At 44.0% G+C, this 14,717-nt stretch overlaps 1 protein-coding gene across 2 annotated transcripts in view; it reads left to right on the forward strand.

Annotated features, from left to right (window-relative positions):
• The window catches only part of LOC147417605 (uncharacterized), an 88,164-nt gene that overhangs the window by 30,206 nt on the left and 43,241 nt on the right, over positions 1–14,717 (forward strand). For both annotated transcript variants that reach the window (XM_086507011.1, XM_086507012.1), the window contains exons 2-4: positions 10,801–10,865; positions 11,300–11,368; positions 11,447–11,593. In XM_086507011.1, the coding sequence (XP_086363137.1) occupies positions 10,812–10,865; positions 11,300–11,368; positions 11,447–11,593 (270 nt within the window). In that variant the 5' untranslated portion in view covers positions 10,801–10,811. The remainder of the gene's footprint in view (positions 1–10,800; positions 10,866–11,299; positions 11,369–11,446; positions 11,594–14,717) is intronic.

Raw genomic sequence — 14,717 nt, forward strand, 5'->3', positions numbered from 1 at the left:
TACGACAACACAATATACTCTTCGACGGGGAAGGCGCCATTTGAGATTATTGAAGGTGCTGTGAAGGTTCCACCTCTTGCGATGAGGTGCATGTAGAGTGGCGGCACACCACAGAGCCACCCCTCAAATCGTCTCTCAAGAAACCTCCTACGCCCAGGATGTACACAAAGCAAGAATTGGAAGAGGTGGTTGATGCACGAATTGCACAGCTTTTTGACGCGTAGACCAAAGCTAAAAAGCACGACAAAAAGCAGAAGAAAGGCACTGATTTCCCGGGTTCTTTGTGTCGTCAGTGTATTTTTGAAAGGCAAGAAAGCACAAGAAGCGTGTTCAATTTGAAGGAGTCCCTAGTTCTTCTTCTTCTTCTTCGAGTTCTTCTAGCTCCTCTGACTCGAGCGAAGAAGACAAAAAAGGCAAAAATGGAAGCAAAAAGCAATGCTTTGGAAAGGGCAAGAAAAAGGCAAAGAAGTCTAAATCTCGCCCTGTGGTTGAGAGTTCTACAGAGGACTTGTCTTTAGACAGTTCGGACTCTGATGACAACAGCTTTTATGCAAAGAAGAAGAATTTTTATAAAGCCAACCAATATGACTTTCTGGAAGACAAAAGCAAGAAAGTTCGAGAGTTTAAGGAAGGTGGACAGTCAATTAAATTTGACACGTTTTCTGGCTATAGAGATGCTTCAAAAGCTTTGTCTTTCATACAACAGTTTGACATAGCTTTCTCTGGAGGGCGTTACTCAGAGCACTCTAAGATTCGGAGACCTGCCTCTTACTCTAAGGGGAATGCTCGAACTTGGTGGTCCACACTTCTATTAAACAAGACAGCGCTAGTTAAATGGCTGAAATTCAAGAGGCTTTTTATTTCTTCTTGGTTGACTCGAGAGTATGAATGCGACATACGAACTTCGGTTGGGGCAAACGGAAGGACCAAGAAGCCCTGATCTTCTTTGATGGAGGTGCCGTGTTGTGCATTACACAACCGTTGAGGGAAAAGGTTATGACTGAATGCCTCTGTCCGCCTTTTACGGGTCACCGCGGCATTGCTACCACCTTGAGAGGGGTAGAGAGATACTTCTTTTGGCCGAGACTCAAGAAGGATGTGGACGAGTTTGTGCGCAGTTGCTTGGTATGCTAGAAGGTCAAGTTTGACAGGCATAAAGCACAGGGATTGTTAGAGCCTTTTGCCCATATCCAGCCGCCCCTGGGAAAGTATTGCAATGGATTTCATTTTCGATCACCTGAGAACATAGTGGTCACGATGGTATCTGGACTATTATTGACAGATTTAGCGAGCAAGCTCATTTCATTCCAGTGAAGAAAACAGTAAAGCCGGATCACTTAGTGAGACTGTTTGTGGCCCAGATCTTTAGAGTACGTGGCATGCCCGAGACGATTGTCTCCGACAGGGACCCCAGATTCACGAATTTATTTGGGAAGGCAATTTGGGAGAACATTGGCATGCGGTTACAGTTCTCGTCATCTTTCCACCCGCAGACTGACGGGCAATCTGAGATTGCCAATTCAGTGGTTTTAGATTTATTGAAGTCTTACATCTCGGAGCAAAAGACTCAATAGGAAATGTATCTACCTTTGGTGGAATTTGCCTACGACAACACGATACACTCTTCGACGGGGAAGGCGCCATTTGAGATTATTAAAGGTGCTGTGAAGGTTCCACCCTTCGTCACAAACTGGTGACGTGGCTGCTGGCTGGCGTCCAGTACACACACACACACACACACACACACACACTCTCCAAGCATGGACAGTCCCGCGCAGTACGGCAGAATTGATGACGTGGCTGCTGTGTACGGACAGGCCAGTAAAAGCCGGCTCAATCTGTGGAAAGCTCGCATGGCAGTAGCGTACGGAAAAGCATGGCGTGGGCTGTTTTTTTTTTAAAAATCTACGCAGAGAGAGTGCTTTTTCGCTACTTAAAGTTTGAGCCTTGCTTTAATATCATAAGAAGGTTTGTGAGAGGCAAGTTGAAAGGGCTTTATTTTTGGCCAGCTTTTTTAATAGCTTTTGGGGCTCTGTTTTTGGCATCCCTTGTAACCTTTTTATTAGAGTCTCTGGGCTCTCGCTTCTCAGAGCATCTGGACGCAGAGTCTAAGAGTGAGTCCCGAAGGCTTGCTTGTACTTTGAGTTGCAGATTAATATAAATAGAAATACCGAAAGGGGCGCCAGTCTTTGGGGCCAATATCTCTAGGCACGGAACTCCGCCGGGCTAATGTCGAATCAATTGTGAACTCTGAACTGTTTTGAAGTATTTATTTGTGGTGTTGCGGTAGATTCTCGACTTGGAGTGTCCAAGTCTGTTACAAATCATGGTCTGAGATCCGAATGAATGTTGAATGTGATTTGTCATGTGATGTCTTGTGATGTGACTGTCGACTGGTACATGTGCTTGATGTGTGTTCCTAGTGCGTCGGTACTAACAGTCAGTATCTGCTAAGACAGTTTATGGCTTCTGTCTGTTTTGCTAGCGTAATCGACGGTGATTACAATGCTTTCAAGAGGGGGGTATGTCACAAATTGGTGATGTGGCTGCTGGTTGCACAGTACACACACAACACACCCGTCCCCGACTGGCAACAGACTGGGCTTCTGGAAATTAAGAGCCGAATGCTGACGTGGCACTGCGTGCTGTACGGATGCCCAATTGATGACGCGGCCTGCTGTATGGACGCCTGCGTTTTGCGGCGGATTTTGCGATAGCAGCTGTACGGGAAAAAAGCAGCGCCAGCTTTTTGGTTTACTGCTTTATTCTACGCAAGAGGAAGAAAGAGAGAGAGAGCTTTACGTTTTTAAAAGCTTTGCTTTATTTACTCAAGAGAGCTTGTGAGAGACAGAGAGCTTTTGCTTTATTTTGAAGGCTTTTGATCTTGAAGCTTTTGGGCTCTGCTTTGAGCATCCCTTGTAAATCTATATAATAGTGATTTGGGCTCTTAGTTCTTAGAGCATCTGGACGTAGAGTCTGAGAGTGAGTCCCGGCCACTCTCTGGTACTTTGAGTTGTAGATTAATACAAAAAGAAATACGAAAAGGGGCGCCAGTCTTTGGGGCCAATATCTCTAGGCACGGAACTCTGCCGGGCCAGTGTCGAATCAATTGTGAACTGTGAACTGTTTTGAAGTGATTTCTTGTGGTGTCGTGGTAGAATCTCGACTTGGAGTGTCCAAGTCTGTTACACTTGGTACTATAAGAACAACGCCGTGGTTGATTATCGGGCGAAGAAAGCGTAATTGACAAATGAAAAGGGTTGAAAAATTGTACTTGATGTGAAATTGAAGGGCTTGTTGTATCGACTTCAGCTGTTTCCAAATTAATGAAAACCAGTCTGTTTGTTTACTCGATCTATTTGAAAGAGTTAAATGATGAACACAGGACGAATATGTCTGAACTTGATAAAGAATGCCAAGATTTTCTCCACACTCAAGCCGATTGCTTTTCTGAGGGCTTGCCAGGCGAGCTGCCACCATCTCGTCCTGAGGATCATACCATTGATTTGATACCTGGAACCACACCACCGAACTAGCCACCTTACCGTGTGAGCCGGGCCCAGAATGAAGAGATTATGAACCAAGTGAAAGACCTCTTGGAAAAGGGTCTTATCCAGCCGAGTACTTCACCCTACTACTCTCCGGTGTTGTCGGTTTTAAAGAAAGACGGATCTTGGAGAATGTGCATTGATTATAGAGCTTCAATAAAATCACCATCAAGAACAGATTTCCGATTCCGAGGATCGATGATATTCTTGACCGATTATAGGGATCCTCTCGTTTCAGCAGGATCGATTTGAAACGCAGATATCATCATCTCCGAATCGCGCCAGGAGATGCCTATAAGGCAGCTTTTTGGACCAGCTTCGGTGTATATGAATTTTTGGTGATGCCTTTTGGCCTTACCAATGCTCCAACGACTTTCAAAGCGAATGATGGATAGGATTTTCAGGGAGTATGGATCTTTTGTTGGCAGTTTCTTTGCTGACATTATAGTCGTCTCCAAGGATGAGGCAGAACATAGACACCATCTACTACTGGTCTTTCAGGCATTGCGAGATCACAAGTTGGTAATTAATGCCAAGAAGAGTGAATTTTTCTTACCGGAGATACACTTTTTGGGACACATCGTCTCAGTAGCAGGAGTACAAATGGACCCGGCCAAGATTGAGACTACATGTGATTGGCACGATTTGAAGAATGTTCATGAAGTTAGAAGCTTCTTGGGCTTATGTTCTTACTACCGACTGTTCATTAGAAAGTTTGCAGAGGTCGCTTCCCCTTTGCATATTTTGACCAAAAAAGGAGTCGCTTTCTCGTGGGGACCCACAGAGGTGACTGCCTTTCAGACTTTGAAAGGAAAATTGACTACAAGGCCAGTTTTGACTTTATCGGATTTGCAAAAGTCATCCGAAGTATATTGTGATGCTTGTGGTCGAAGTGTGGGTGCGGTCTTAATGCAAGAAGGCCATGTCATTACCTACGAGAGCCATAAGACTGCCTTTCGCACAACCTTTGGACTTAAATGAATTTTTGGTAATGCCTTTCGGCTTAACCAATGCTCCTGCCACATTTAATCGAATGATTGATCGAATTTTTAGCCCACACCGAGCTTTTACAGGAGTATTCTTTGATGACATGCTCGTCTTTTCGAAGACCGAGGAAGAACATCGGAAGCACTTGAACATAGTGTGTTCAAGAATTGCAAAAACATGAGTTGCATGTGAATGCAACGAAAAGTGAGTTCTTTCTCATTGGGATACTCCATCTCGGCCATATACTCTCACACAACCAATTGAGTATGGATCCTGCAAAGATCTAGGTGATACAAGATTGGCCAACTCTAGCTACAGTATATGATGTACGTAGCTTTTTGGCGTTGTGTTCCTATGCTTAGGGATTCTGGGAACGGAATTAGGAACGGTCTGTAGGGCTTCACGCTCTAGGTACAGACGGAAACAGAATTGAGAGCTCGTCTCTCAGGAATTTCCCGCATGGGAAGGTATTGACCATCGAGTCTGAGATTTAGAACGGAGGGGTTACTCCGGGTCTTGCGCTTGTCAAAAGATTCTCCCTAAGAAAGACTCTCTTTAAGGGGGGTGGACCAGCCCATCTTCTGGTCCCAAATACTTTCGATCTTCTCCCTCATCGCTTTTGAGTTGGACGCTTATTTATTTTCAGCTTGTTGATTATTCGTGTGCGCCCCCGTTTGTGACACGCTACTAATTAGCTCTAATCAGTTGATCAGGGAAGTGGCCATATAGACGTACCCAAATCCAAGGAGAGGGATAATTAGGTTTGAGCTTAATTATCATACTCCTAAAGAGATATGAGTCAGTTTAGTGCTTAAAGAGAGATTACTAAATCGAACATAGAGATCTTAACCGGTGTAATTAGGACATGCTAATTACGCAATAGCTCTGATACCACATGTAGGGCCTAAGGTGGATAGACCAATGAGGCATTCATCATAATAGGAGATTCATAACAACCAGGAGTAAGTAGATTAGAGATAGTGTACTCAATACAATATAATTGAACTTGCTTGATTGATTATAGTAGAAGAGAGCATTACAAGCTGTGGATAATGGCCATTTATAGGCTCAATGGGGAGACGTGCAATCAATGATTGGATGGATATGCATTACAATTGGAAATGGCAAGGGTCATGTGAGCTACCACAAGTAGCATGTGGTTATCAAGTGTGTAGCATGTGCTTAGGGAATGAGTAGCATGTCTGAGGCTTATAGGTTCCATAGGGAAAATGTGACTATGCACATAAATGGTGCATGTGCCATGCTTGGCTTAAGGGTTTGTTCTCACCATGAGTGTAAGCTACATGCTTACCTCAATATAGACACCCCTGAGAGATCAACGTGATCTGGGTGTAATGCCTAATATTGCTAAACGGGAATATGAAGATTTTTGATTAAGATGAGATGATTGCATAAAACTCTGATCGTTGAACTGTATGTTGTGATGCATGCTAGAGAATATGCTGTTTGGTGAGGATGGTCATTGGCATGTATGCATGAAGGCTTTTTTTGCTAAAGAATTGGATTGGATTTTGTATGTGAAACCGCAGGTGATTACTCTTCCTCTTGGAGGGGGGTGTGTGTGGGGGGTGGGTATGTCACAAAAGGGATGACGTGGCAACTTCACTGAAGAGAGGGACGAAAGATCGCGTGTGATGATACAGTATGGTCAGATTTGTGATTTGTGTTGCAATTTGCGGGCTATTGACGTGGTAGAGCCTACCTAATTTAGGGGCTGCTTTTGGGTGCTATTTTTGTATTTGTTGCTTTTCAGCCAGTGACCTTTAAATATGAGCTGAAGAGAGGGCTCCTCCTAGCAGTTGCACCTTCTGAAGATCAATATCAAGGATATACCAAAAGGGGCGCCATGGTTTTGGGGCCAAAGCATCTGGGAGTGGAACTCTGCCACTTTGTGTCTATTTTGTGGAATCTCTCTCTCTCTCTCTCTCTCTCTCTCTCTCTCTCTCTCTCTGTCTCTCACAATTTCAATTGTGTTTTAAGTGTTAAAGTCTGTTCTAGTTTTGTTCTTTCAGTTGGCATGTGTTGCCCTCTACGGTTACAGAAAGGTTTGAGGATGATTCTTGTACATTATGGCTTTATGGCATGAGAGATGCATTGGGTCTACATGAATGCTTTGTTTTCCATAATGGGCTTACTTTTTTGTCCTATATTAATGCCTTGTGCAAAGCCTGTGCCCCTTTGCTCCCTGTGAGACCAACCGGTTTGCAATAACCAAAAAGAGTTTTTTCAAGCGCTTGACAGCATGTGGCATTTGCCTCCTCAACTTTTGACATCTGTTGTTTAGATGTTGAGAGCTAAGGAGGGCTTATAAAGGTTCTCAACTTGATTTTCTGGTTTTGCTCATTGACGTGGATTGTCCCTTGGTTGTGGGATGGCCACCCATGGGCAGTGCATTGCTTCTTAGTGTCTTTGATTGGCCCGACTTCCCATTTTCCTTTTATGATGTCATGGCTGATGGTATGTCGTAGGGGTAGCTTTTGAACTTAACAATCTTAAGTCATTTTGTCTATATTAGCCTCATGTCCTTTTCCCTCACATGCAGGGTTAGCTGGATCTCTCACAGAGCTGTTTCGCTCAAGAACCATTGTTGTATTATGGTGCTTTCTTTTCGGGTTCCTATTGTTGCCTCTGTCTCCGTTCTCTGTGCTCCTTCATCTCCCCTCTCTCTAATGTGCAACGCTTCTCCATGTAAATTTGAGCATGTTGTCTTTGCCCCAGTTAGCATGCTTTTGAACTGTGAGCGGACACTATGACATATGCAGTCCAACTGTCACAACTTGGTGACGTGACATGGTCCCAAGAGGGGTTAGAACAAATAAAACCTAACTATGAACAATCCAGCCAAAGAGAAAAAACCCAAAAAATGATGCTGACATGGCACTATACGGCCATCTCGCAAAACACAGAACTGTATGGATGGCTTGCAAACTGCGGAGGCAACTTTTGAGGGCCAACTTTTGGCTCTGGAAGATCTTGGGGGCCAAGCTGCCTTCAAATATGAGCATTGCGGGCTCTTTCTTGGCATTTCTCGCGTGTGTGGAAGTAGAAGAAGAGTCTTTGGGTAGTTGTACCGTTGTGAAGCATTATAAAAGGAATACAAAAAGGGGCACGAGGGTTTTGGGGCCAGTCATTTGAGAGTGGAACTCCCCCACTACGTGTATCATTTTGCTCTCTCTCTCTCTCTCTCTCTCTCTCTCTCTCTCTCTCTTTCTGAAGTGCTAAAAGTGTGTTCTTTTCAATTGGCATGTGGTGCCCTCCCGTTGCAGTGGTATTAGAGCTTCAGGCGTCTGCTCTTTTGACAAGCACACCAATCCTCCTCGGAACAGACAGAACAAGATGGCGCTTCTTGATTTCATCGAGTATATGCAGTTCCTCCTCGATGAACTCTGCGACATACTCTTGAGGAATCCTCAACAGAATCTACCTATTATGTAGAACTTATAGCAGTTTCTAAACTACATATTGCCTCTCTTCTCAAGAACCTCCACAATCTTCTACTCGGATTGGGTATGGTTGCACCATCTGATTTTTACCCGATGCTACCTCCTTTGCCACCGCCATTGCCATACCTTCCCACCACCTGGGTTTAACGGTTGGAGCCCATATGCCTACCCCTATTATCCACCTTCGGGACTTGCACCAAATCAGCCCAAGGACTTCAAGGATGGTAGATCTACTGTAAAAATTTTCACTTTTTCGGGAGTGAAAGATTGGGAGAAAGCATTGCAGTTCCATTAGCTATTCGACAATATTTATGCACTGGGGAACTACATAGAAGAATCCAAAATCTATGGAGCAGCCCTTTTCTCAAAGACAATGCTATGTAGTGGTGGAGCTCTATAGCCACAAAGCCTCACACTCCAAGGACTTGGCAAGCTTTCAAGAACATTTTTGTCTGAAGTTGCATGACCTCCTAGTTTGAAGTGCAGTTTCTGGCAAAATGGGGTAACTTGAAAATGCTGCCCACGGAAACTATGGAAGACTACAATCAGAAGTTTTTAGATATCTACCTCTCAATGTCTTTCTCCAAGTTGATAACCTTGGAGGACCGGTGTGAGCGCGACACCATAAAATTGCCATCACCACTGTTTGTCCAAACAAGTGTTGCCAAACAAGTCTCGACGATCTAAGAGCTCATGGACCATGTTGTGGTTGGCTACAAATTCATGAAGGGAAGACTGAACTTTATAACTAACGACCAAATGGCAACTACTTAGAATCCTCGACCACAACACACAAATTCTTGATATTATCATGACACCTAGACTCCACCTGCATGACCTCACTTGACTACTCGCCAATGAGAAAATCTGGAACAAGAAGGAAGGTGCTTCAAATGTTTTGAGATGGGCCACAATTCATACATCTGCCCCCACAGAGGCGATAAACCTGTAGAGCAAATCTCCTGCCAAGAAACCCGAATCTCTATAGGACTAGTTCCAGATATTTATGGCATTTTTGTACTTGATGCTTCCAACGAGTTATGTAGAGCCTATGGTAAGATTCGTGCACAAAGATCTTAACTTCTCGATCTAAGAGCCACCGAAACCACCCAAAGTTCCTAAAGAAGATGGACTTTGAGTACGACCAGTTTGCTTGAGTCATTGAGACTGAGCTAGCTACAGGAAATACCAATACAATTGTCCCACTTATTGGTGCCCTCCTTGTCACCATTCAAGGGTACCATGGCAAGGCAGATTTTCACATTAGGAAGTTAGGGCGGCATTGCGATGCTCTTTTGGGCATGCCTTGGTAAGACAAAAATGATGCTATCATTTAGATCGGCAACAAAACCATCACTTTGAGTTAGGATGGCAAGCCCGTCGTCCTTCGAGTTTGGCTGACAGAAACCAACCCCAAATGGTTTTAGTTTTTTAGATGCTTTTTTTTTGAAACAATGTTTTATGATTCTTTGGAATAGAATAAATCTATTTAAACTTGTCTTGGTGCTGATTAAATTTATTTAACTCTGTTTTGAATGCTGGTTTCAATGCTATTTGAAAACCTCTAGATGACGGAGACTATGGTTTAGGGAGCGTCTAGTTGTGCTTGGGACCTCTAAATGATGCAGACTGCAGTCTAGGGAGCTTTTAGTTCTAGATGAAAACCTCTGAACGACGCATGCTGCGGTCTAGTGAGCGTTTAGTTGTATGTGGAACCCTCAGAATGACAGATTCTGGTTTCGGGAGCGTTTGGTTGTAGTTGGATGTCTTTATGTTATATGTTTGCACATGTGAATTTTGTGTTATTTGTAAAGCATATGAATCTGGTGCATAAGTAGTTCCAAATTGGATGAGATTGCTTGGGTATGTGATCTTAGTGTATCGACAACCCTTGAAAGGACCAACGCAGTCTAGGTGTGATGGCTAATATTGCTACGCTTGCATATTAAGAGCTCATATGTGGATGAGATGATTGGATGAAAATTTGATTGTGGAACTGTATGGTGCAATGCATGCTAGAGAATAAGTTGTCTGGTAATGATGGGCATTGACATGTATGTATAAAGGCAGTGTTTGCTAAAGAATCGGAGAATGTGTTTTCTGGTAATGATGGGCATTGGCATGTATGCATAAAGGCTGTGTCTGCTAAAGAATCGGATTGAGTTTTGCAAGTCTAATCGCGTCACAATTACTCTTCTTTCAAGAGGGGGGTATTTCACAAGTTGGTGAGGTGGCATGACCCCAAAGGGGGTTAGAACATTAAACCTAACTATGGACAACCCGGCTGAAGATGAAAAACCCTAAAAACAGGTCCGCAAAATGCGGAACAGTATGGATGGCCCGCAAATCACCAAGGAAGCTTTTGAGTGCAAGCTTTTGGCTCTGGAGGGCCAGGCTTTTCATATGAGTTGCTTTTCGAGGCCAAGGGCCTTCAAATATGAGTCTTGGGGGTTCACTTTGGCAATTCTCACGTGTGCGGAAGCAGAGGAAGAGTCCCCCGGCAATTGTACCTTTGTGAAGCAATATAAAAGAAATATCGAAAGGGTGCTAGTGTTTTGGGGCGAATGATTTGAGAGTGGAACTCTGCCACTCCGTGTCTACTGTGTGGATCCTCTCTCTCTCTCTCTCCAGTTGTTTTGAGGTGCTAAAAGTCTGTTCCAGTCTTCTTTTCATTGTGCACGTGTGGCCCTCCCCTTACACCAACATTCAATGCAATGGAAAATATTGACTATGGTCTTCAAACTCTTTTTTGTCAATAATCTTGACATGACGAGTCTTCCATTTGATGAGTTTATTTACAGGCTAATTGGAGATGATGTCAGTTGAAAGCTTGAAGATGGAGAGGGATGCTGCCATTAGATCAAGGGTAAGAAGCTTTTCTACTTTGTTTGAATTTGATTACTTTATGCTGACATTGTGACATATCTTTGAAAGTTTAGTTATGATTTTGGATCTTGCCCTGTTTGGTGGGTTGTAAACATCAAAACACTGTGTAAAGCAGACCTGTAACCTTTGAACCTTGCCAGAAGGAGAACACCAGGAAGTTTTTCTAGTCATTCTGGCTTTCACAGGAGCTGCCATTTGAGTTTCACAGCAACAAGGAAATCCTGCTTCAAAGTCTATACCCCTTATAAGATCCTTCACAGACCTTGTGTTCACCTGAAATTTCCATTACTAAGGGGGGAAAATGTAATTAGCATTTTCTAAGGGGGTTTGTTAGCAACCTTTAAAAGTTTTCCCTCTGAATGTGGCATTGTTATTGTCTGCAAGCTAATTGGTCTTTTACTGGTAACTTTACAGGATGATTATGCTGCACAGGTGCGAGTCATGAGGAAGCGACTTCAAGAAGCTGAGGAGGAGCAATATAAGGTGCTTAGAGATGATGCTCCTTCTAGTATGTTAGTTGCTAGAGGAGATTACTGAAGTAGTTCGCTCTGTGCACTGCAGGCAGAAGAGGATACTGCTTCATTACGTGCAGAACTCGAGCTTTTACAGCGTAAAGAGGAAGATCGAAGATTGGTTGCATCATCTGCAACCTCTGACCAATATTATCTCCTTCAGCAAGAGGTGGAAACATTAAAAGTTGAGCTGCAGGTACAGGAAGTTTGTGCTTTTGCGGATTGATGTACATTTTGCTTACAGGTGTTCATACATGAAATCAATAAATGAAGAAAGACCATGTTAGTGCCTCAAAGAGGCCAATTTATGGGTTCTTGAGACTGTGCCTGACAAAACAAGAAAGGCTGTATTAACGTCTCAAAGAGGCCAATGAGATGAAAACAACGCATACAATCAAAACATGTCTCTTATCCAAGGTAAATAGAGAAATCAACCCAAAGCAAAAAGGCTTTAACCGCCTGTCTAACAGTACATCCATTCTCCCCAAATAAACAGTATGTCATCAAAAACACTCTTAGGGTCTCTGTCTTATGGGAAGATGTATCTTTGCATCATTGAAATGCCTTGGCATCTTCCTCTGGTGGCACTCAATGAATGCTCTGATCTGCCGTTTCGGTCTCTTCCTAGGTGGGCGTGGGCGTCTCATCCTGCTGAACGCCACTGCTCTATCGAGCATGACACCTCTAGAAGATGAAGCCTCTTTATGCTGTGTCCCTGCTGCTGATGGTGAAGCTAGCTTGGTGTTAGCAGTCCAGCTCATACCTGGGCGTGTGGCCATGGAGAAGTTGTTGATCGTGCTCTGGCTGGATGGGGTCTAGGCAACTAGTTGGGAATCCCTCAACACATTACCCTATCAAATATGCGAGCCAATGATATTGCAAGTATCTCACAAGCATGTGCAAAATGTCCCGCTACCGATATCGTGCGTTTTCCCATTCTTTAATTGCCATATAGCGTGTTTCACCTTCTTTGAAGAAACTGCAATGTGTTGGTCTAGAGACTGAAAGAGGGGACAGAGACTCTTGATTTTGAGCTTGTGGTAATTTGTATCGGTGCTTGGCTCTCCTGATTCCTCATCCATGTCCTCTGCCTATCTGGTTGCAATGACAATTTTGTCACACACACAGAGAGAGAGAGAGAGAGAGAGAGAGAGAGAGAGAGAGAGAGAGAGAGAGCATTATTGTCCACGGAGGTCAGATATGACCAATGGGTCTGGAAACAAAAACATTACAATGCAACTTTCTAAGTGAAGGCATTAGATACATATCAGTTAAGGACTGAGGGTCCATCAAGAGGGCGGAAAAAAGTAGCAAAATCTAGGTGGGGTCGGGTAAGGGGATAGCCCCTTTGGGAGTTTGAAACTCCTGGATGATGGCCTTACCTCCTCGATATACTACCCGTTTACCTTGTTTTCGTGCTTTTTGAGTTCTTGTTTCTTCATCTTGAGTTGATTCATGGTCAACTCCTCATCAGTCCAAACCTTTGTTCCCTTGAGGAGGTGGGATTGGCGCAACAACCTCACTTGCTCCTCTTTTTCCTTGAAAATGAGAAGGCAATGCTCAGGTGGAACTTGCCTATGGGTGTCATTGATCCAAGAAATGGCTTTGGGCTTGATGTTGTTGTTTGAAGAATATTGTCGAGCTTGATAATTGCTTCTTCGAGGGTGTCGTCGGTGGTGCACCATGGTGAGGGAAGCCCACCAATCCGGACCTTGGAGGAGCTCTCTTCCTGAAGTCTCTGTTCTCGAAGCTCCGTTGTCACACAGGTCTGCACTTCTTTAATGGTTGCAGAGTGAGCTTGGATGACTTTGGCTTCAACTTCTTTGGCTTTGTAAGTGGCAAGATTGACCATAGAGTCGAAACGTGCCTCAAGCTTGCTAAGGCGCTCTTTGAGGTTGCGATTCTCTTAAGCTGATCAACAACTCTTTGAAGCTCTCCGATTCAATTGCTTTTACTCGGCGCTGCTACAATGGCTGCAAAACTTGGTCGACTCCTCGCAGTAACCTTTGGGGTATTCATGATGAGACCCTAGTGTAATCCAATGAGACCCCACTGTAAACCAGTGTGACCCCACTGTAAACCAGGCCTTAACAAAGCCTTAGTTTGGCGGTTAAGGTTCGTGAGGGTGCCTCGTTAGGCTCGCACAATTTTTTCACAGCTTCGTACAGGGCTGTGATTTCAGGGCTAGGCAGCGCGAGATCCGTGAGTTCAAGGGCTAAGCTGCAGGAGATTCAGGGGCTCGGCTTTGCCTCGAGATCGAGGCTATGGTGATAGGCCTAATGCCTCCCCACGGGGCTGCCTCTTGCCCAAGGGGAGACTCAGCGTTAAGGGGTTGAGGTTGAGCAGGGAGAAACCCTATGGTATATATATATATATATATATATATATATATAGAGAGAGAGAGAGAGAGAGAGAGAGAGAGAGAGAGAGAGAGAGAGAGAGAGAGAGAGAGAGAGAGAGAGAGAGAGAGAGAGAGAGAGAGAGAGAGAGGCCCATGTGACAAAGGTAATACATCCATCTTACACTCCTGTTCATCGTGTAAGGAAAATAAACACAGTAGCTCAGAGCTTTAGTTTACAATGGTACTTCTGGCTTTTATGACTCATAAAAGCGAAGTTTTACTAAAGGAAATAATCCATGAATCTACACCATGAATGAGAAGGAGAGATATATCTCTCTACTTTGAGGGTAGGAGAGTCTTGAATTCTGTAATAAGTGCCTTTCCTCCTCTATATACTGGCCATTTGCCTTCTTTCCTTGCTTCCCGCACTTTCGCTAATTCACTGGTCCGGTTTTATAGTTGCAAAGGGGTGAAATTTCAAAGTACTTGTTCATAAAGTCATAAAGTAGAATACTGTCAGCACATCAGTATCCTTGAAATCCAAAGGGAAATCAATGACTTTATTCCATCTGGGTAATTTGTGACAAAGGAGCGGAGTGACTCCCCTCTTGTGCAGTCTCGTGTGCACCAAATTCAACCCTGCTGGGTCCTCCTCCTCCATCCACTTCGCATCCAATGCCGGATAGTTCTTGAATTTCACTAAGAACCGCCGTATCACTTTACCTTTCACTTTCCTTTCCTTGTGAGCCAGTATCTGTTCAGGAACGAGTATCTCCTCACTCTCTTCTACTTCAGGCTACTCCTCTGGCTCCTTGTCGACTGGCACCTCACCCTGAAAAGGTTTCAAGAGGCTCACATGAAAAGCATTGTGAATCTTCCAAGTATCTGGCAACTTCAGTCTGAAGGATACATCATTTATCTGCTCTTGAATCTGGAAAAGGCCATAATATCGCATACTTAGCTTTGGGAAAAGCCGCTC

Source organism: Adiantum capillus-veneris, chromosome 30 (genome assembly GCF_014529385.1).
Source record: "Adiantum capillus-veneris isolate H3 chromosome 30, ASM1452938v2, whole genome shotgun sequence".
Classification (NCBI taxonomy): domain Eukaryota; kingdom Viridiplantae; phylum Streptophyta; class Polypodiopsida; order Polypodiales; family Pteridaceae; genus Adiantum; species Adiantum capillus-veneris.